Raw genomic sequence first — 21,261 nt, forward strand, 5'->3', positions numbered from 1 at the left:
GAAGAACTGACTCATTGGAAAAGACCCTGATACTGGGAAAGATTGAAGGCAGGAGAAGGGGATGACAGAGGATGAGATGGTTAGATGGCATCACCAACTCAATGGATATGAGTTTGAGTAAACTCCGGGAGTTGGTGATAGACAGGGAGGCCTGGCGTGTTGCAGTCTGTTGACTAAAAGTTTTATTTGGGGTAAAATGAGGACTGCAGCCCGGGAGGCAGCATCTCAGCTCTGAGAAACTGCTCCAAAGTGGCAGTGGGGGAAAGTCAATAAATAAGGTTTTGGTGAAGGGGGAGTTCAATACCATGAAGCACTCATTTTACAAAACGTTTTTTGTTAGTCATGAGGATCTGATGTCACCATGAAGGGATTTATTTAGTGCTTCTCTAGATGTGAGGAGATGCAAGGATTGAGATCATAAAATCTGTTCCTAAAAACATCCAACCATCTAAAGACCCGTCCCACCAGATTCCCTGGAGCTCAGAATGCCTCACTCCACCCTGAACTCCCTCAGGGGTTGTTGAAGGTCAACAGCTATAGCAGCATGGGGTTCAATCTCTGTAGAGGCAGATGGCAAATGCTTTTGTTGTTCAGTCGGTGGCAAGGCTCTTGGTAAGTACCAATTTGTAGTTAACAAGTCCATGGGGTCGCAAAGAGTTGGACAAGACTGAGAGACCAAACTGAACTGATTCTTCATACTTAGAGGTCTCTAGAATTTTCAGAATCCAGAATGGTAGGTGGAGGCGGCGGGAGCAGTGGGGGCCCATGAGAAGGGTTCTGGAGATGGGTGGAGGCAATGAAACCCCAAGGACCCTCCCTGGCCCTCTGCTCCTAGGGCTCCCTAGATAGCAGGGCTTTGGGGCTCAGCCCCACCCACTCTCTCAAGGTCACTGGGAGGAGCCCTGAGGGCCAAAGGAGCCTCGGGCCTCCCCAAACTCAAGCCTGAGTGCAATTCCTGAGTTCTCTGGAGCAGCGGCCAAGACTGTGGGCACCACACACAGCACAGTCCACACTCACAAGGTCAGCCACCAGCGGCCACCCTGCTCTCACACACAGACACACGGACACACACGCGTGAGCTCTGCTCCCTGCAACACACACACACACACACAGCTCTGAGAGCCTCGCTGGCATCCAGGACTCCTGGGTTTAATCCTAAACCCTCACCAGCCAGTCCCCACCCCCGCCCGTCTTCCTGCACCCCTCTCCTCCTTTTCCAGCAGCCCCACTCATTCCCCTCATCCTCTGCTCATGCTGAGTCCACAGGAAGCGCACCTCCTCACTGCCCCCTTGAAACACCACACTTTACCTTGTTGCTTTTAGAAGCCAGATATGAAGAACCACTAAGAAAATGTTACAGTGAAACTCTGGCTTGCCCCTCGTCCCAACACCATAGCTGCTGAGACTAACCCACCTTGGCACCCAGAGCCTTGGTCTCTGGTTTGCTGCTGTCTGCCTGAAGGGCATGGATGTGAACAGCATGGGCCTGAGGCCCTGGAGCGGGCACAGGGAGCAGGGGGTGCTTCCCCACCAGGCGTTGGGTAAGGCCAGGCCAGGGGTTCCGAGCTGTCCACTGGCTCTGCTCCTGGGTGAGGACCACCCTTGGCGGCTATCAGCTGGGTCTCCAGGGAGGCCTGTGCGAGGACGGGCCCTGCTGCAAAGGCATAAGCCTGCCCCAGCTGCCCGTCTCCAGGGCCGAGAGATGCTGCTGGGGCTGTGGCCACACTGCCAAGCCCAGGCAGCACAGCCTCCTGCTCTCAACTGGGGGTGGCTGTGGCTAGCAGACTTAGTCACCCCTGCCTGTTTGTCAGACTGTGCCCACCAGGGAGGCCAATGCCTGCTCCCAGGGCCCAGAGGACAGACAGGGAAGGGCTGGAGGGGGAGGAGTGCCCTCAGCAGCAGAGAGATCAGAAAACAGCTTTATTGGGAAGAGGGGACTCCAGACGCACGAACAGACACAGACGGGTGGTCGTGGACAGCAGGTGTCCGGGGAAGTGGGAACCATGGTGGAAGGCGGGTCTGGGGGGTCAGGGCTCAGGCGTGCAGGAAGCGGTTGAAGGCGTTATAGGCTGATTCCAGGTCGAAGAGCATCTGGCGCACCTGGGAGTCGTCCAGCTCATCTGAGGCCGACATGCCGCTCAGGGTCTGCAGCCTGCGGGGCACAGGGTGTAGCATCTATGTGTGTGTGGTGCTGGAAGGTGAAGGCTATGGGGCTGGGGTATGTGTGTGTGTAGGGCCTGGGGTGTGTGTGCGTGTAGGGCCTGGAGTGTGTGTGTTTATGTATATATGCGTGTGTGGAGGGCTATGGGGCTCAGGTGTGTGTGTGTGGGGGGGGAGGGCCTATGGGGCCAGAGCATGCGTGCATGCGTGTGTATGTGTATGTGTGTATAGCTATAGACCCAGGGGGTGTGTGCGCAGGAGAGGGGGCTGGGGCTAGAGTGTGGGGGGGTGGAGCTGGGGGGCTGGCAGGCGACAGGCACTCACCACTGGCTGACCGTCTGGCGGCCCTCAAAGTCAGGGGGCAGGTGGCTCATGCGGTGCATGGTCTCCATCAGCTCCCGCAGGTCAGGCTGGATCTGAAGGAACAGCGCCCACTGGGACCCGCTCCCCCGAGCCTGGCTCCTTGGACCCCCCCTTTTCCCCTTCCCCCTGCCCAGGGCCGCACCTCATCCATGGCTCGTATCTCCAGGCGCAGCTTGTCCATCACCGTGATAAAGAGCTGGGAGCAAGTGTGTGTGTGTGTGTGATGACCTCAACCGCTGGCTGAGACCCCCGACACCCTGGTTCCTCTGCAGAGAGGGGCCTGGAGCTGCCCCACCCCGCCCCTTGCCTGCCTCAGCTGAAGGGTCACGTGGCCCTCCCCCCCGCCCCGCCCCCGCACCCATTCCTGCAGCCAGGGGGCTACTGGGTGGGAATGCAGGACACGTCCCACGTGGGCCTGGGACGGGGTGGGGCCTCGGGGTGGCCCCCCACCCCCATGCCGGAGACCCCCGCTGCAGTTCGGCACACGCGCACAGGGCCCGCACCGAGACCACATCGGCGATGCAGCGGTTCAGGTTGCCTTTGTCATCCTTGATGGTGATGGGCCGGTCCTCCTTGATCCTCTCCATGGCCAGCGGGCAGTCCAGCTGAGGGGGGGATCACGGCTGGGCCTCACGGGGCAGCCCGGCTGCAGCTGCGGGCCCCCATGCCTGCCCTTGTCCCTCGGGGTGAAGGAGTCGTTCACTCACGCGAAACTTGCGGCAGAATTCATCAATGGAGCTGATTTCTGAGCCCTGGACCTGCCGGAAGGCTGCCTTATACTGGACCAGGAGTCGGGAGCAGGCTGCAGTGTACCTGGGGGAAGAGGCCAGGCTGCTGCCCGCAGTGCCAGGCCAGCGCCTCCGGGCCCCTCCTGCTTATCCTCCGCCCTTCCAGACAAGGGGCAGCTCGCATGGACAAGATGTGAAGGGCCAGAGACCAGCCATGGGGGCGGAGGCTTCCTGATGAAGCTTTGAAAAGTGCAGGGGTGGGGTGGGGGGGGTAATGCCCCAAATATGGCTGCCACAGAGGACCAGCCTGGATTATGCAAGCTGGCACCCAGCGCAGCGCCCCGCAGGTCGCAGAGCCTGTTTCCTGGGCTGTATTGGCTGTGCCCCCACATGAACAGGTCACAGTGCTGCTGGGGGGCACAACTGCACTAGACACAGGCCCCACATTCTTACGGGCTGCCAGGCCTGGCCAGCAGCTCCCCGCGGACTGACCGCCCGAGCCCCCCGCTCCCCTTCAAAGCGTTCTCACTGATGAGGCTCCGGGGAGTGGGGCAGGGCCTGGAGAGAGCTGGGCTCAGCCCTGCCCGCGCGTGGGCACTGCCCCCGGACTGCCCGGCCTCCCTCCCCACTGAGCACCTGGCCCTGGAGGCCAGAGATGAGCTTCCGAGGGTGGGCCAGTGGTGTGGGGAAGTGGGCTCTCACTCGTTGGGGGTGACGCAGTCCTTGATATACGCCTTCTCCAGGGCCTGCATTGTCTTCACAACTGCAAACAGCTCTGCCATGTTGTCGTACCTGAGGGGGTGCAGACTTCAGGCGCGGCTGCCCAGGCAGGAAGCCAAGGGCCCGAGCACACCTGCCAGCCCTGCCTGGGTGCCACTGAGGTAGAACTCCTGGTCTGGTCGCCTCCTCACCCCACCCTGAACAGAGGCTTCTGGGGATCTGTTCCTCTGGGCAGACCCCTGGGTGGGGGGGGAGGCAGGCAGCCTGGGGGTTGGACTCACTTCTCCCGCTCACGGGCATTCTTGTACAGCTTCACTTCCTGTCAGGAGACCAGGCGGGGGATCAGCCAGCAGCATGAAGGAGGCTGCAGGGGCCCCAGTGAGGACCACGCAGACGAGAATCACAGCTGATGTGACCAGGAGGGTGCCCACCACTCACCTCATACAGCTCCGGCTTGTTTCCAGGGGCTGTGACAGAACAGGCAGAGTGGAAGGTCATCCCAGCGAGCCTGGCCACCACTCTGGCCCCAGGAACTTCAGTCCCAGTCCCCATCAGTTTGTGGGGGACCCAAGCAGAGGACAGGCCTCTGGGTCCAGGGGCTGCACGCCAGGCCTGGTGCTCCATTCCACCCCTGTTGCTCAGCTACTGCCCCTACAGCTGAGTGACCACAACTTGCTTATGATGTAGTTGTGGGCCCACAATGTCTGTCACATGCTTTGCAACCATCCCCTTGACTTGGGGACTCCAGGATACTTGAGACACCCTGAAGTCCAGCCACACTACAGCTGTCATCTCTGCGTCCAGCTGACCCCACTTGGAGGTCTTTGGGCCCCTGGCTACCCCCTTGGACCTTGCCATGTCGGACCTTAGAGCCTGCCAGCAACCCCTGGCCTCCGGAGGTTGAAAGCTTTGGCCCTCTGGGTCCCTGGGCCCGGCATGCACCACACTCACCTCCCATGCCAGGAGTGGCTGGGATCCCGTGAAACATCCTACCGACTCTGAGTCAGGTGACCGGGAGAGAGAGGAAGATGCTGCAGCCACTGGAGCAGTCACCTGGGGAAGAGAACATACAACACAACCTCTTAAAAAACACCCCCGAGCATGTCTTCACACAGAAATAAATTTGGAGGAACAGACCAACGGGCCTTGGGGTGAACTTTCTGAGTGAAGACAGTCCAGGGGATGAGGACAGAGGCAGAGGGGTGTGTGTGTCAGGGTGGTGGTTTGTCAAAGGACGCGCCACTCACAGGCCAAGAGGAGTCTGGGCTTATCCTGGCACAGCGAGCTGGAGTCACTGGAAGATTGGCGACAAGTCCTCGGGGATCCAGATGGGCAGTGAGCTGAGCAGACAGTGGAAGCACGAGCCCTGCCCACTTGAGAAGCTGATGCAGTGGCTGGGGCCAGTTTGAGACGTGCTTTGGAGATGGACCCACCAGGTGCAATGGAGAATTTAAAAATGGGTAAAAAAACGACACCCTTATTTTCGGACCAAAGGCACCATGACCGTGAGATGAGATGACACGAAGAAGGTGAACAGAGTAGGTGTGGAGAGTAGGTGGGTGTACTACGGCTTGGACGTATTGGCTTTGGGAGGCTCCTTAGGCTCCAAGGAGGCTGCAGAGGCGCGTGGTCAGGGGAGAAGCCCGGACGGGCAGGCGGAGCCAGTGGCACTGAGCGGGTGGGTGGTGCCCCACAGGAAATGGCTGAGGGTGAACCAAGGTAGCGGGAAGGCAGCCCGTGCTGAGCCCCGGGACCGGCGCGGAGGCAGTGCAGCGGAAAGGGGGGATGAGGCCTGCGGGACGAGGCTGTGAGTTCAGCAGGGCGCGGTGGGGGCGGGGTAGGGACACGGAGACCGCTCAGCAACCGTGAGGCGGTGGGACGGCCAGGAGGAGCAATCAGGGACTCGGCTGTGGCCCTACAGCGGGACCCCACGCAGCCACGAAAGGGGAGGCCTCTGGCCACACGCTGAGCATCGTCACCCTGCACGAGCAGGGCGGTGAGCTCCCACAGAAAACCCAGCGAGCGCCGGGCGCGCAGGCCCGGGAGACGGCCCCAGAGCCCCGGGCGGAGCCAGGAGACCCGGGAGCCCGGGACACAGAACTCTAAGACGCGGACCGAGGAGCAGGGGCGCAGAGGACCCTCCGCAGCGTGGCGAAGACCGCGGGTTTTGGTCAGACCGCCTTTTCCGCCCGCCCCTGGCCCGGAGTACCTGGACCGCCTCGCAGGTCCCAGCGACGGCGCGGGGGCGGGGCGCGCCAGACGTCTGCTCTCGCGCCTGCGCGCCAGGCCCCGCCGTCTGCGCCTGCGCACGCTACTACTATGTCAGGCCCCGCTGTCTGCGCCTGCACGCTAGCTACGCCCCGCTTCCTGAGCGCTCAGCCGTCGGGTGAGTCTGTCTTTCGGAGAGGGAAGCTGCAGAGTTGGCTTTGCGTTCCCCTGGAGGACCTCTAAGCGGCCAGCTCTTCCCTTGAAACTGCCCCGCAGGGTTAACAGAAACCTTAGAGCTTGTCTTACCGCTTGTTAAGAACCCCGCGGTAAACAAGGACCTACTGTATAGCGTGGGGAATTATATTCAGTCTCTTGTAATAACCTATGATGGAAAAGAATCAAAATGAATGTGCATACACACATATATGAAACTGAAGTAACAATGCAAGTAAACTGTGTGAAGGTTTGCCGCCTCACGGACTATATACAGCCCACGGGATTCTCCAGGCCAGAATACTGGAGTGGGTAGCCCTTCCCTCAGGCCCTCTATTTGTAACCTGTCTTCACGAATCGAGCTTGCTTTAATTGTTGATACAAAAGCTTGCATGTCTGACGCTAAAACTGGCCCTGCTCCAGGGTCCAGTGAATGACCTCTTGCCTTCAGAGCCCCACCCCATCATGTGCCACCATTTTTAATGTGTCCCATGAAGAAGCAATTCAGATGTGCCTCTGCAGAACAGATGACCTCACCTCTTCCCTGCCTCCAAGGTTCTCTCCCCACACCTAAGACCATCTTGCTTTTTTGGAGTGGGGGGGTGGTGGTGGTTACTAAGGCTTGTAGGATCGAACCTAAGCCATTGGCAGTGAAAGTGTGGAGTCCTAATCACTGGACTACCAGGGAATTCTAACCGGCTTCTTTATACTGTAATGTCACAAGCCCCTCGCCTTTGAGGAAGCAAACATGAAACCTGTCCTCTCATCACCTCACTTGGCTGCCTTGTGAATAAATCCTTTTTCTGCTGCAAACCTTGGTGTCTCTGGGTTTTGGCTCGCTGTTTCCTGGGCAGAGGAACCTGCTCCAGTAACATCCTCAGTTCCAGAGGGCTCTAAGCTTCACAACCCTGCCTTCCACCTCCCACTTGCCTTCCAAGGAGCAGCAGCAGAGAGGGGTGGAGGCAGCATTGGCTTTTTTATTAGAGGCCTGGGTGGGTAGGGAGGGCACACCATGGGGCTGTCCAGTCAGAGGTGCCTGAAGAAGAGCTTGGGGCCCTGGTCCAGGGTGCACACTCTGGGGCCCAGCTGGCTGGGCAGTAGCTGATGCAGGGCATCCCGGTCCTCAGCAGAGAGATGTCTGGTGCACAGCTGCAGCTCCTGCAGCTGCGCCACAACCTTGTCCCAGAGGTCCAGGCCCAGGGGGCCCTGGACAGCACAGCCTGCAGAGGGGAGGCAGAAGTCAGCCTTGGGGAGCTGCTCCTGGCAGGATGCAGTTTCTCGGGTCTCACAGGACTTTTCTCTTTACCAGCCTGGCCCTAGGGACGATACGCACTTCCCCTGAGGCCCCGAGGGCTGCAGTGAGGGGCATGAGCAAGGCCCAGGAGAGGCCAGATCATTCTCGAGGATGGAGGGTGCTCTCCCAGAGGCTGCCTAGGACCACAGAACCCTCCCACAGCTAGTGGTCAGGCAAGAGGGAGGTCGGCTGTAGGAGACACTGCATTCACATCTGTGCCTCTGACACTGTCTGATGATGTCTTGGTCCTTAAGATGGACCCAGCGTGGTTTCTTGGGAGTCTCAGGACACTGAATTGCCAATGCTCAATCCTCAGAGACCACAGAGTACCCAGCAGGGGGCTTGGTGAGAACATGCAGGTGCCAGGAAGCCAGATGTGTGAGGAGCAGCCCCACATCTGAGTGACGGTAGATCGCCTACCAGCCTGCCTTCAGGAGGGCCTTCCTGGAGGAGCCAGCCTGGCCCTGTGGGGCAGGGGGCGAGAAGCAGGAAGAACCCAGGGGTCCCCAGTGTGCACACCCACTCCCAGCCCTGGTTCTCCTGGAGGGCCCAGTCTGGCCTGCCCTGCCCGCAGCCGCAGCAGGACGCGCCAGTTCACCAAATGCACCTCCCTGGGGTTGTTCTCAAGACGGGGTCCTGCACCACGTGTGGCCAGAGAACCACCTAAGTCAAGCCACAGGCCTAGACGGTATGGTCAGGGCGCCCTGGCCAGAAGCGGGAGGGGCCCTCGGAGGCAGGTATCCACTCTAGGCTGACCTCCCCTCCCTCCCTCTGGACAACAGGAACGAAAAAGTCCCTGCAGCAGCGGGTCCCCCAGCCATGGTCTTGAGGGTCAGGCTGACCAGGCTGGAGGCAGAGGCCCATGCTCCTCCTGCCCTGTGGTTTGAGGGGTGAGGCTCGCACCTGCCTCTGGGCACACTGGGCACTGTCCTCCACTCGAGCACCCAGGGGCCCAGCTCCACCCTGCAGCCTGGCTAGTGGCAGGACGGCCCCTTCAGAGGAGGCACCTGGGCCTCAGGCAGGTCCCCGAGCAGGGGCTGTGTCACCAGCTCCAGTTGGGCAGGTGTGGCCACCACACCCAGAGCTCACCTGACAGGCCCAGGAAGCTGAGGCCTTGGGGCCGCTTTTGGAGGGTAGCCAGGAGCTCCTCCAGGCCAGTACCGCTGACCTCAGGGTTGGCAGACAGGTCCAGCGAGACCAGTGAGGGGCAGAGAGGGAGACATCTGAGACAGGGCAGAAGTCTGGGGGTCAGTTTCCGCCATGAGGGGAAGCTGCCCCAGGTGACCCCATGGCTCGGGATGCACCAGACACTCCTGAGAGCCACTGAAGCTGGAGGCCATGGAGCAGTGGCCCTGGCATGGGCTGTGGCACACGGGTGACAGGAGAGGACCCAGCAGAGGGACGTGAGAGCCCGAGGGAGGCAAGTCGTGAGGCCCCAGCCTCCCCAGGTGCTCAGGTATGAGACCAGACCCGCAAGATAGTAGTGGCGTTACCTGCTCAGAGCTCTCACGTCTGTGTCACCCAGGTGGTTTGCCGACAGGCTCAGGTGCTCCAGGACGCAGCCTTCCTAGACAACGGAGGGGGACACACCTGCCCTCCCTGCCTCCCAGTAGAGGCCCTGCACCCAGGGCACCAGACACCACCCCCATCCCTTGAGAATGATGGAGTGAAGCCTGCCCAGCCCCTGAAGCCAGAGGGGGTGGCATCTCCCCAAGTCTGCAGGTCAGAAGAACATGATCATACTTGGCACATCACGAAGTGATCTCAGGAGACCCGCCCCACCCAGGTACCTTTTCTGCTGGCCAGGACCTCAGAGCCCCAGGCAAGCAGGTCTGTAGAAAGCGTTCCCCACCCCTGTTCTCTGCCAACTTGCACCCTCTCCCAGCTCCCCCACCCCCAGTCCTGGGGGCCGAGGTGCCTCTGGCTCAGTGCCCCCTTGAATGCATACCTGGCTCAGGTAGCGAATCACGGGCTCCATGAGACCTAGGCCACTCTTGCCAGTGGCCACAGAGCTCAGCTCTAGGCGCAGGAGGCTGTGAGCCGGCAGGCTCCCCAGGACCTGGGCCAGGGCAGTGGGGCCCAGGCCATTGTAGGACAGGGACAGTGTCTTCAGGCGCTTGGTGTCTATATGGAGGCCAGAACCTCCATCAGGGTCCTCCCCGCCCCCAGGCCTGGGCCCAGAGCCCCCATGACCCTCGGGAGGCCGTCACTGTCCGAGGGTCTGTGCGCTGGGAGACGGGGTCTCCGGCCCGGGACCTCCGTGGGGGAGGGGCAGCACAGGCTCATGAGCTTGGTCTCCTCCCACCACTCTGGGGACCCAGCCTGTCCCTGCTTGTGACAGGGCGGCCCGAAGACTGGGACACCCAGCATGGTAGGGCAGGGGTGGGTGGGGGGACTCCGTCTACCAGCCAAGTCCCAGCCCCTCCTCCCCTCTGCTACGCTCCCAGCTCTGAGCCCCACTGCCTAGCTCAGGCCTCTGTGGAAAATCCCCTGGAGGATGCCCAGTTTCCTGTCTCTCGGTGCTGGGACTATGGGTAGAATCATCTCCCACAAACAGAATGCTGAGCTGGGGAGTCACGGGGCTGGACCTACAGTGTAGCTGGGACTGGGTCTGGGTCCTGCCCAGGCCAGGCAAGCCACACCCATGTCCACCCACATGCTCCCGAGAGCCAAGCTGGTGCCCTGGTTCAAGGCTCTCTGAACCCCTGGGGCTGGGGAGTGGACGTGCCGGCAGCTCACCTTGGAAGGCGCTGCCCACAGCCGCCTGATGGCTCAGGAAAAAGCTGGGGCCAAAGCCACAAGCCTGGAGGTGCAGGGTGCAAAGCACAGGGCAAGCCCGCAGGACGGAGGCCAGAGCCTGGCCACAGCCATCCCCGAGGGGGTTCATGCTCAAGTCCAGCTCTTCTAAGTTCTGTGGGAGACACAGGGCCCCCAGAGGATCTCGTGTTCGCCACCTGGACCTGGGTGCTGGCCAGTGCTCTCAACCACACCTCCCCACCAGGGATGGGTTGGATGTGGACACTCAGATGCTGCCCGCTGTCCCCCACGCCTCTTACCTGCAAGGTGGTCTGCCCCAGGAGGCCCGCAGCAAACTGGCGCAGGCCTTCAGGGCCCAGGTGGTTAGAGGACAGGTCGAGGAGGGTCAGGGCGGGCACAGTGTTCAGGGTGGCCAGCAGCTCAGCAACACACCCATCCCCAAGCCGGTTCCCGGCCAGGCGAAGCTCCCGGAGCACTGAGTGCAGCTTCAGGGCCCGCAGCAGCGGCGTGAGCTGGGCTTGGCGCAGTGCCAGGGAGCAGGCGCTGAATGCGGGGGCTGAGCCCTGGTGCTCCACGGCCTGCAGCACCTGCTGGTGCTCCCCTGGGGAGGAACACGGTGTCACCAGGACAGGTTCCGCCTGTCCCGCCCTAGGAGTCAGCGGTGGCCAGTCAGGCAGCACTCCGCCCCCCCCCCCACTCCAGCATGAGCTCCAGGGCAGCTCCCGGGGCCCCGAGGCATGCTGCAGAGCCAGGGTGGGTGGTGCTGACCCACCTCCAGATGGGGCCACCTCCTGCCCCCACTGCCCACACACTAGGGGGCCACTAGGTAGGGGAGGAAACCCTGAGGCCAGGTGTGGTGGGGGGACCCTGGTCAATGCCTGGGGTCCTGGGACTGAAGGCCGTGGGCCTGGCCTAGTTCTCTGCCCAGGCCTCCGTAGGGCCGTCTGGACCCTTACCTTGCTCCAGGCTCTGGCAGGCCCGGCGGTAACGGTCCCTCAGTGGGGGGAGGTCCCACGAAGTCACCTCAGCCAACACCTGGCGAGCAGCAGCGGTGAGCAGCCCTGACCCCAGTCCTGGAGGACACCCCCAGCTCAGGGCCCTGGCTCTGGTCACTCACCTCCTCGTTGCTCTGCAGCACGTCGGGGATAGGGTCCTGAGGGGCCAGCAGGGCCCCCTCTTTTTGAAGGGAGAGCCGAGGCAGCAGCCCGGAGGCCTGGTAGTGACGCTGGGCGGCCTGCTCAGCCAGCCAGGCCACGGAGTGGGCCTCCCTGTGTGGGCACAGGCACGAGCACGAGCTGAGTACTGGACCCAGCCAGGTTCCTGCCCTGCCACCTGGGGCTGTGCAGCCTTCCCTGTCCTCCTGCCTGCCTGCAACGTGCACACTGGAGCACCTCCAGGCCACTCCCAGGGACCCCAGGGCCTGCCGGCACCTCCCCACCAGCAGTCCCCCAGGGGCGAGGGATAGGGACAGGCGGGCTCTGATCACACGTCTCATCGCGACAACGAGGGCCCTCTACTGCCCCTGGGCACCACCCCCAGCACTGAGCCCACAGAGGCACAGCGAGCCGGGCGCCAGGAGGAGACACCTTACCGGTGTGGAACGGGAATGAGGAAGAGGTTATCCTGAACTCGAACTCGGACTCGGATGGGAGGGGGCAGGGCCTGGCCCTAGGGGTGGGGGCAGGGAAGAAGGGGCTGAGCTGGGAGAGACAGGCCCTTGCCTGTCCTCTCCCGCAGCCTGGGTGGCACTCTGCCCCAGGCGTGAGCACTCACCGAAAGCTGGCCTGCTGTGGGGTTTTCTCCAGCGGGCGCCACAGCCCTGGGGATGTCGGGGCTCCGTGCGGGCTCTGTGGCCGGGCTGTCAGCTCTGTCTGCTCTGACTGGCGTGCTCCGGCTCTCGAGACAGGGCAGCCGGCTCTGCCAGGCCCGAACCCGGGCCCGGGGCCTGCGTACCATGTCACTGCCTGGGCCAGAGGCATGGTGTCTGCCGCCATCTCCACCGCTCTGGGGGCGGGCTGGACGGCGGCCCCGGTGACCGGGTCTCATCGGGAAGTCTTCCTCCAGCCAGTCCCCAGCCAAACACTCCTCCTTAGGGATGAGTGCTGCTTGGGGGATGGGGGCCTCGCTGGGCCCTCGCAGTGGACTGGGGTCCAGGCGGAAGGTCTGGGTACTGCCCACTCCGCGGATGGCCGCCCGGTAGGCTGCCCAGCTGGCACTTGTGGCTGCCTCCCTATCGCTGGCGGGCCCGGCCATCGGGGCCTTGGTCTGCGGTGATGGGCCTGTGTGCCGGGGCCTCTTCTGGGTGGGGTGGGATGGGCCAGCGCTGTCCTCGCCTTCTGAGCTGCTACTGCTGGCCAATTTGTGCCTGCTCCTCCGCGGTCTGGCCACAGCGGACACTGCCAGCCCCTGGGACACCCTGGGGCTGGCTTCACAGACCTCTGGGGTTCCTGGGCAAGGACTTGAGGGAGGAGAGGTCTCAGGGTCAAACAGATGGTTAGTTGGGAGGGTCTGCGGAGCCCAGGAGCTGTGGGGAGCTGCAGAAAGAGCAATCTCTTGTGAGACAGTGCCTGGCACGTGACCGCCACCCAGAGCCCAAGACTCTCAGGCTAAGGAGCGGAATCGCCCGGGGCAGAGGATGCCCCTGCTTACCTCGACCCAAGGAGGCCGCTTGGAGCAGCCTCCCCATGGCAGCCGCCTTTTCCCGCGTCTCACTGTCCAGATCCTTGCTGTACAGCTTCACCCACTGCTGCAGTGTCTCCAGTGGGCTGTGGCCCTGGGGGAACCAGTTGGGCAGAGCTGGCGGCAGCAGCTTCACCCACTGCCGCCCATGCCCACCTGGCCTGCGTACACTCACCTTCCTGGTGCGGAGGGTGACAGATGCTCCTCGCTCGATAAGCAGCTCAGCCACCTCAAAGTGGCCACAGTTGAGGGCATCATGCAGGGGCGTGATGCCGTCACAGCCCTGGCCGCCTGGGTCATCCACCGCAGCCCCGTGGTCCAGCAGGAAACGGACGATGTCTGCGGACAGGGGCGTGAGCTGGCTTCCAGGCCCTCTCTCAGGGGGGACCCATTCCTTCTCCCCATCACAGCCCAGAAACCCCGTCCCATGCTCACCCAGATGCCCGTAGTTGCAGGCCTCGTGCAGGGGTGTCCAGCCACAGTAGTCCCGAGGGTTTAGGGGGTGGCCCTATGACCAAGAATGGGAAGGAGCCTGGCCCCGAGTGCCCCCACCAGCCTGGCCTTTCCCTGGGACTGAAGCCTGTGGAGGGCCCCACGGGCGCACCCCTCAACCTGGCCTGGCCCAGATCATAGCAGTGAGATGCTCCCCAGCAGGAGGGACAGGATCCCCAGTTCTGGCTCTGGCCCTCAAACCCTGCCTTCTTCCTTGGGGAGACAGCCCAGTCTGCGGGGACGCCTACCTGCCTCACCAGGTCCTGGACACGGCCCAGCCGGCCCTCGATGCAGGCTCGGTGCAGCGCTGTCTCTCCCACGTCGTTGCGCCGGCTCCACTGTGGGCACAGCCCAGGGTGGGGGCAGGGGCATGAGGGGCCGGACGGCACTAGTGACCACAGGAGGGCGTCGCCGCTGTCCCTGGCCCGTCCTCACCTTGTTCACCCTCTGCCGGCCCAGACAGCCTCGTAGCTCCTCGTCCTCCTCCAGCGGTGGGCCTGTGTCGGCCTCGTCCTCTGCAGCAGAGCCAAGCCCGCTGTGAGCCAGTCCCCATGCCGAGGGTGCTCTGTGGGTCAGTCTCCCCGAGCCCCAGACTTCCGCTCTTTCCCGGGTCCTGCCCTCGGTGAGAGCAGCTGGCCTGGGGCTCAGGTGTCCTCCACTGCACGACGCCCGCCTGCGCCCGCTCAGCCCCATTGCCTCCGGGGCATCCACCCTCCCAGCACCTGCTTCTCCACCGTGGGTTCCTCTCACCCAACTGCCTAGTGGACAGTGTCCCTCTTTCCCCTGCCGGGTGCCCAATGTTCCCTCCTCAGGAGTCAGAAGCCTGTGAGCTGGCCCCAGCCACCCCAAACAGGCACCAGGGAGCGAGCCTCACCACTCTCGGAGAGCTCCAGCTCCACAGCCTCCAGAGCATCATCGTCCTCCTCGCCCTCCCTGTCCCCCTCATCCTCGTCTCCAGCCACTCGCAGCTCCTGCAGCCTGGTTTCGGTGCCAGGGGCCTCCTGGGGCTGCAGCCGCAGCTGCACAGCATGGAAGTGCTGCAAGATCTGCCTCTGAGGAGAGGGGGCACCCAGCTCAGGGCCACGGGCAAGACAGGCCGTGGACAGTCGGGCTCCAGGGAAGCTGTGTGCGGGATCCCAGCGCGGGTGGGCAGGCGCTCCCCACCTGCAGCTGGGGCTGCCCGGCCAGCTGGGCGCAGCCAAGAGCCTCCTGGAAGCATGGTGCCAGCACCTCGTAGGCGTCGCCTGCCTCCTCACGGGACAGCGCAATGTTCAACCAGGTCTTGGCCTCCTGGAGGAGAAGCATGAACTTGATGGCTGCGGCCCCCTCTCCCAAACACGAGATGGAAGGTGGCCCCCCTGGGAGGGGCAAGGCGCCCCGGTGCCCCACCTCCGAGGGTGGCGGTCCTGCAATGGAGCCTCGGGCAGGACGGGGCCGTCCCGTGACCACTCACCTCCAGGGGGTTGCCCTCCTGCAGCCTCAGTTCTGCTTCGTAGTGGTGCACTGCCTGGCGGTGGTCCTTCATGTCCCCCAGGGTGGCAGCCAGGGACACGTGGATGACGGCCAGCTCGGGCCCCGGCCTGCTGAGCAGCTCCGCAAAGCGCAGCTGCAGGGCAGCTGCCGTGAGGTCAGGACCGTGCCACCCCCCCCCTGCCCCCCCGTAGCGCCCACCATCTGCCACGCCCGCTTGGCACACACCTGCTTCTGGTAGGCTGCAGCGGCCTTGGGGAAGTCGCCTGCCTTGGAGAACAGGTCCCCCAGCTGCTCACAGATGCCCATGGCGACCTCGGGGTCACTCTCCTCGGACTCCTCCAGCCGTTGCTGCAGCTGGACCACCGCCAGCACTGTTGGAAAGAGCCTTATGCAGGCATGGCCGGCCCAGGCCTGACCCAGCTCCACTACCCACCAGACCCAGCCTCCGCTCACCCCCAATAAGGGGGTGGTAGGAGGGGCTACCTCGTGGAGTCGCAGCAAGAGAACCAACTAAGGTCAGCACAGGGTAGGGACTGGCCTGTGGCATGGATGTGGGCAGGGGCCCTTGTGACCATTACTTATCAATGGAGAACACCAGGTCACACTCCCGCCATTAAGCAGGATGGCTTTTGTCTTGGGTCTGCCAGTGAAGATGCTGGTTTATGAGCAGACACTAGCCTCCTGACCACCCAGCATGCCTCCTACACTCCTTGTTGAATGGAGGCTCAGAGAACAGTGAGACCCCTCCCAACAGGAAGTGGGGGGGATGGGCCCCTCCCAATGGTGTCCCCTCCCCAAGGATGCATACCCAGGCCTCCTCTGCTGAAGGAAGGAGCCCTCCCTACACTGTCTTGGGGGATCGAGCCCCCGGGGCCCCTCCTAGGCTCACCATACTTCAGGGTCCGGCAGACTGAAGCTTTCTGCAAAGGCTTCTGAGAGCCGAGCCGATAGGCCTTCTTCAAGGCTCTCTTGGCAGCCAGGAAATCCCCGAGGTCTAGGAGGACCTAGGGGGCAAGGAAAGGTAAGCCCGCACGCCCCGGAAGGCCCAAGCCCACCCGAGGGGCGAGCCCAGGGCACCTGCGAGAGCAGCAGGCAGCACTCGCTCTCCAGGAAGCCCTGCTTCAGAACGCGCGCGCACTCCCGTGCCCCCTCCAGACAGCGCATGGCCTGCGAGTGCTGCCCCCGCCGCCAGTGGATGGCCCCCAGGTTGTAGCGGGCTCGAAACAGGTCTTCATACAGGTGGTTCTGCCTGTGGGGGGAAAGGGCTGTTGGTGCCCAGGGCTTCTGCGCAGGGACAGCAGAGCAGGCACCCATTGACCCCACCGAGGGCTCCAGCCCACAAAGCCAACCAAGCCTCTGATCCCAGGAGACTGATGGGGCACAGGGGTGAGAGCTGGCTACCCTCGCCTTGGTCACTTCCTCCAGGGGCAGGAACCCAGCTCCCTCTGGGGCCTGGTGGGGCCTTACTCAGCCAGGAAGATGCTTTTCTTGAAGTAGGCACTGCACAGGGCCACCTGCTGCAGGCTCTCGCAGGTGAGGCCCAGGTTGAGGTAGATTCGGGTCCTCATCTCACTCAGCTCTCGCTTGGGCAGTGAACCTGGAAGACACCCCTGCAGACACTCAGCGTCCCACCCCCATTCCAGGTCTCTGGCCTCTCCCTGTAGGTGCCAGGAATTCTGCTGCAGATAGAGTGGCGGGAATAGAGCAAAGGCAGCCAGATCTGAGGTCAGGAGTCAGGAGGAGCATGGGCTCTGCAGGGTCACAAAGTGGGGGGCTGTGGGGGGGTTCTGAGAGCCAGGCTCAGCCTCACAAAGAGAGGAAGCTAGACAGGGGACCTGCCACATGGGCAGTGAGGCTGTAGCCTCTTCTCCCTGCAGAGCACAGGAGGCCAAAGTCGGGGAGGGCCAGGCCCAAAGGCAGTCACCCTGCAGCTTCTCATCCAGGATAGCCAAGCTTTTCTCGAAGGCATCCTGTGCCTGCTGCAAGGCGTCCTGGGACTGGTCGTGGTCATAGATGTCCAGGTGGGTGCGGCCAATGGTGGCCCAGGCCCTCTGCTGCTCAACGTGGTTGGAGAGGGCACATGCCAGCTCCAGGTAGCGGTGCTGGTGCTGGGGGCAAAGAAGTATGGCCGCTGTGAGCCAACCCCCACCGCAAGCAAGCCCCACATGTCCCCCAAGCCCCCAGGTGCAGGCCGAAACCAGGCTGCACACACACTGTTTCCTCTATGCCAAGCACTGCCTGCTGGGACGGTGGCACCACATGCTAACCAGCCAATCATGCAAGGAGAAACTGACTGGGAGTCATTGGTGCTGCGGGAACACAGAAGCCAGGGCAGCTCTGTGTGGATAAAGGGTCTGGAATCCCACCCAGCCAGCTCCCAGTGATTTCAGCTCCAGTAACATATTCATCAGTGGTTTCTGGAGCCACATTCCCAGAAGAGGCTGTGGTGCGTGCATCCCGAGGGCTCTGCCCCCAGGAGATGCGAGCCTGGGAGAGTAGACTGTAGCCAGCGTTGGGGTGGGCCGGTCTCCGCCCACCTGCAGGGCAGCCGAGTAGTCCTCCATCTCCGCCAGCCGTTCTCCGATCTTGCGGTGGGCCACGGCGCAGCCCAGGGGGTCGTCGGTGGTCTCCAGGAGCTGCAGCTCGTGCTGGTGCTCTCGCAGGGCCTCCGCGTAGCAGCCTGGGTGGGCGGGACAGGTTTCCGTCCGACTGGGCAGTGGGCCAGGGGCAGCAAGGCCAATGGGGAGGCGGCCGGCCGGTACTCAGGAAGCCCCTGCCCCCGGTCCCATGCCCCTGTGGCCCCTACTCCACCCCACGCACCATGGCTGGCCAGGAGCTCCCCTAGCTGGTGGCAGACGGAGGCCTCCTCCCGCAGCCGCCCGCTCCTCTGGGCCTTAGCTTTGGCCTTGCTCAGCTCTGCAGAGAGAGAGACGAGGCCTGAGCGCTGAGCCTCTCCGCCCGGGAGGGCCAGGGCTGTCTCCAGCCCCCGAGCTCGGGCGCTTTTCCCTGGACTCACGGCGAAGCTCGCGCTCCAGGTTCATCCTGCACTCGGGGTTCCGGACTTCGCGCGCTCTCTGCTGGCGCGGCGGCCCCGCCCTCCCCGGCCCCACGCGCAGGTCCGGTTCTGCCGCGGAGCATCTCAGGAAGTGTAGTCCAGGTGCCCAAAGCATCCTGGGAATTGTAGTAGGGCTGCGCTGGGGCCCGAAGCGCGGAAGGGGCCCGAAGCGCGGAAGGCGTCCTCAGCACCCGGGTCTTCCGCGCGCGGAGCGCGGGCCCCGCCCCGCCATCGCAGCCGCCCTTGGGGTGAGGTCTCCCGGGCTCCCGCCGCTTGCTGCCGCTGTTCTGGACACCCGCGCGACCTGCCCTGAGGAACGCACTGCCTTCGCAGGGGAGGAGAGGAAGGCCTCGGGGACCACGGGCACTTGGGCGCTCGGATCTGTGTCCCCGCAGAACCTGCACCAGCCGCGAACGCGCCGGAGTCCTCACACGCGGGGACTCCGACCCCCAGTCCTGCAGGCGGGAGGGGGGTGTTGAGTTCCAAAATGAATTGAACTTCTCGGTGTGCTCGACGGTTGTATTCCTGGAAAACTCAGCGTGCGCTCGATAAAACTGCAAAACCGTCATGTGCTGAGAGGTAAAGGGGGCAGGATTCGAGCCTGGAGCGCTGTGGCCTCAGCCGGGAGATCCGGGGCGTAGGGAGCCCTGGCGGCCTCTACGTGCCCGTCCTCTACCCACGCCTGGAGAACCAAACACCTGCTAGGCCGTGTGGCTCTGTCTCCGCTGCCACTGCGGGCCCCTGGGCCCTAGGTGCCAGGGCTGACGCCCCAAAGGCCCTAGAGGAGGCCTGGAAGGACCGGGAGGCAAATGTAATGAAATGGGGCTTCCCTGAGACCATAAGGAATCTGCCTGCAATGCAGGAGAACTGAGTTTGATCCCTGGATCAGGCAGATCCCCTGAAGAAGGGAATGCCTATCCACTCCAGTATTCTTGCCTGAAGAATCCCATAGACAGAGGAGCCTGGCGGGCTCCCCTAAGAATCAGAAATGGAATCACACCCAATGGGGTAAAACTCTCAGCCAGTGGATGGGCAGCAAGGCCTGTTGGGGAGGGAGCTGTATGGAGGGCAGCGGGTCTGCAGGTCCAGGGAAGGTTGCCCAGGGCCAGTGGGTGGCTACAGGGCTGGGTTGAGGCTGAGCTTGAGGAGCTGCAGGAGGGCCTCCGCTCAGCCTCCCCTAAGGGTGTGCTGCTCTTCCCTGCCCCCTGCCCTCCCCAACGTGGATCCCAGGGGGGCAGGAAACCAAGGTGGCTGCTTGGCAGGTGGGCTGTGAGGTTCCAGGGGCACAGTGAGATGCAGGATGGGGATGGGGGGAGTCAAGCTGTGGGAACAGACTGTCCCAGCTGAACAGGCTGAGCGTGGAGGGCACCTCCTGACCTCTCTGTGCCTCCAGCCCTCCAGCACCAGCATCCTCAGGGCAGCTCAGGTTCTGGGCCTGATCCCATTTGAGAGAGGACCCAGCTTCTCTAGCCTTGGCCTTCCCCACCCATCAGACAGGGATGCGCATCCAAGGCACTGCCAGCAAGAGCTGGGGGCCTGGGGTGGGGAGACTGAGGTTTGGGACCAGCCTCAGCCCCTGGCTGGGAGGCCCATTGGTGAGGCTGTCTTGTAAGGAAATACAAACAAAACTTGGCTTAAAAATTATACAGACAGAAAATATCGAAAGAAATTATAGACCACAAAAGCAACATAGTATGTTGTAAAAACACCTCTTGACTCCTCTTTTTAGAAAATTATTTTTTATTATTTTTGTAAATGTCTCACTTTGGGCTGAGAAATGTAGTGTTTAAAAGGAAGTGGGGTGAGAGGGGGAAGTGGGGCTTGACCTGTGCCCCCAGGCCTGCCCCCACATCTGCTGAGGTTGCACTCCCACCCTCACCAGCTCAGGATACTAGATGGACTGGGATCCTGGAGACAGACCGCTGGTGCCTTCTCCTTTCTAACAACATGACTCGGACACCCTCCAGTAAACCAGTGACTGCTGGCGAGATGCCACAAGCAGGCACCAGCCTCTGTTGGTGGCCAAGAACACACTACAGTGTCCCAGGGTGCCCTGCTCCATAGGCTGTAAGGCTCAGCTGCTGAGGTGATTGTCACAGGGTGGGGCCGTGGGGTAGATTAGTAGTCTCAGGCATCCCCAGACACCCCTACAGGGAGGGCCTTGCCTGGGCACCAGCCCCCCAACAGTGCTGGCTCTCAGGCCGCTGGAGCTCCTGGGCTGTGCCCCTCCGTGCACAGCTGACCTGGGGTGGCAGAGTGCCGCTCCTCCCGGCCCTCCCCACACACGCAGCGCGGCTCGCCCGGCCCTGGTTTTGTCTCCCAGTCACACACCTTCACTTGCCCACCCAGGAGAGCTGCCAGGCAGCCTGACCCTCTGCTGCCTCAGCTTCACACAGGCACCCAAACACACACGGACCAGGCAAGCCCGCCCTGTCCTCCCCCCACTCCCCATATGGTCACTTTGGAACCCACAGAGAGGGTGTCTGGCCCCAAAAGACCTGATATGGTGTCACGGCACTATTCCACACACAGGAGACACAGCCTGCATGGACCTGAATGTCCTCGCCCGTGCCCACTGGCAGATGGGGGCCGGCCCTGGAGGGTAGTGGGACCACAGCAGGGTGTGACTAGGGTGGAGTCTTTCTTTGTGGAGGGGAGGCAAGGCTGAGTCGGCCTTGCAGGAGTCGTCTCCTGCCAGCACCATGCCCTGGGTGGGGAACAGGGGAGCCCTGGGTCTGGGAGAGCTGCCTCAGCCACTAGGAACTGGGCTCAAGCTGTATGCCACAGCTCCTTCACCCCTCTGCTCAGCTCCCACCAGAGGGCCAGGAGAGAGCAGGTCCCAGAGACAGGCCAGGGCGGCCCTGCCCACCAAGCCTGCAGTGGGGGCCAGGCCAGCAGGCTCTGCTCCAGGCCCGGGTGGGCTGGCCTGGGGGGAGGTAACCAGCTCTTTGGTACTGAAGCCACGAGTGCGGGGAGCCTGGTCTCAGCAGGGCCCGCGCCCCCTTCACAAACAAGTCTCAGGCAGAGTTCCTCCCTCCTTGAGGGCCACAGGCCTGCGCCCCAGGGGACCACCTCCCTGGGGGAGGGACCACCCTGCCCAGCGCTGACTTCCACTGGAC

At 62.9% G+C, this 21,261-nt stretch overlaps 2 protein-coding genes across 5 annotated transcripts; both read right to left on the reverse strand.

Annotated features, from left to right (window-relative positions):
* Positions 1-1,898: 1,898 nt before the first annotated feature.
* VPS28 (VPS28 subunit of ESCRT-I) lies at positions 1,899-6,270 on the reverse strand. Of its 3 annotated transcripts, XM_065902775.1 has the most exons (11): positions 6,181-6,270; positions 5,219-5,386; positions 4,923-5,024; positions 4,410-4,438; positions 4,253-4,290; positions 3,954-4,043; positions 3,231-3,336; positions 3,027-3,128; positions 2,666-2,719; positions 2,485-2,576; positions 1,899-2,152 (listed from the first exon to the last, which is right to left on the reverse strand). In XM_065902775.1, the coding sequence occupies exons 3-11, from the start codon at positions 4,957-4,959 to the stop codon at positions 2,035-2,037; spliced, it is 666 nt and encodes a 221-aa protein (XP_065758847.1). In that variant the 5' UTR covers positions 4,960-5,024; positions 5,219-5,386; positions 6,181-6,270; the 3' UTR covers positions 1,899-2,034. The 3 variants fall into 3 exon arrangements, with proteins under 3 accessions (XP_065758847.1, XP_065758846.1, XP_065758848.1); XM_065902774.1 differs by lacking the exon at positions 5,219-5,386 and having other exon boundaries at positions 6,181-6,264; XM_065902776.1 differs by lacking the exons at positions 3,027-3,128; positions 5,219-5,386 and having other exon boundaries at positions 6,181-6,267.
* Positions 6,271-7,387: 1,117 nt separating this feature from the next.
* On the reverse strand, positions 7,388-18,177 carry TONSL (tonsoku like, DNA repair protein). 2 transcript variants are annotated; one of them, XM_065902875.1, is made up of 26 exons: positions 18,104-18,177; positions 17,908-18,003; positions 17,625-17,767; positions 17,012-17,195; positions 16,555-16,684; positions 16,165-16,336; positions 15,977-16,091; positions 15,313-15,458; positions 15,068-15,220; positions 14,779-14,904; positions 14,489-14,666; positions 14,050-14,129; positions 13,863-13,952; positions 13,558-13,630; positions 13,298-13,461; positions 13,093-13,216; positions 12,217-12,977; positions 12,035-12,111; positions 11,561-11,711; positions 11,400-11,478; positions 10,743-11,044; positions 10,426-10,597; positions 9,635-9,810; positions 9,180-9,253; positions 8,776-8,909; positions 7,388-7,612 (listed from the first exon to the last, which is right to left on the reverse strand). In XM_065902875.1, the coding sequence occupies exons 1-26, from the start codon at positions 18,126-18,128 to the stop codon at positions 7,419-7,421; spliced, it is 4,119 nt and encodes a 1,372-aa protein (XP_065758947.1). In that variant the 5' UTR covers positions 18,129-18,177; the 3' UTR covers positions 7,388-7,418. The 2 variants fall into 2 exon arrangements, with proteins under 2 accessions (XP_065758947.1, XP_065758948.1); XM_065902876.1 differs by lacking the exon at positions 7,388-7,612 and having other exon boundaries at positions 8,782-8,909; positions 9,180-9,249.
* Positions 18,178-21,261: the final 3,084 nt, after the last annotated feature.

The sequence above is a fragment of the Muntiacus reevesi genome, chromosome 12 (assembly GCF_963930625.1).
Source record: "Muntiacus reevesi chromosome 12, mMunRee1.1, whole genome shotgun sequence".
In the NCBI taxonomy this organism is placed as follows: domain Eukaryota; kingdom Metazoa; phylum Chordata; class Mammalia; order Artiodactyla; family Cervidae; genus Muntiacus; species Muntiacus reevesi.

What these genes read in the sequence shown, in the direction of transcription:
- VPS28 (XM_065902775.1), bottom strand. Translation starts at nt 4,959, where the DNA reads ATGTTTCACGGGATCCCAGCCACTCCTGGCATGGGAG. An exon ending in ACAAGCCGGAGCTGTATGAG is followed by an intron (nt 4,291 to 4,409) that starts GTGAGTGGTGGG and finishes GTCTCCTGACAG; the next exon opens with GAAGTGAAGCTGTACAAGAA. An exon ending in AATGCCCGTGAGCGGGAGAA is followed by an intron (nt 4,044 to 4,252) that starts GTGAGTCCAACC and finishes GCACCCCCTCAG; the next exon opens with GTACGACAACATGGCAGAGC.
- TONSL (XM_065902875.1), bottom strand. Translation starts at nt 18,128, where the DNA reads ATGAACCTGGAGCGCGAGCTTCGCC. An exon ending in CCTGGATGAGAAGCTGCAGG is followed by an intron (nt 16,685 to 17,011) that starts GTGACTGCCTTT and finishes GGTGTCTTCCAG; the next exon opens with GTTCACTGCCCAAGCGAGAG. An exon ending in GCTGCCTGCTGCTCTCGCAG is followed by an intron (nt 16,092 to 16,164) that starts GTGCCCTGGGCT and finishes CTTGCCCCCTAG; the next exon opens with GTCCTCCTAGACCTCGGGGA.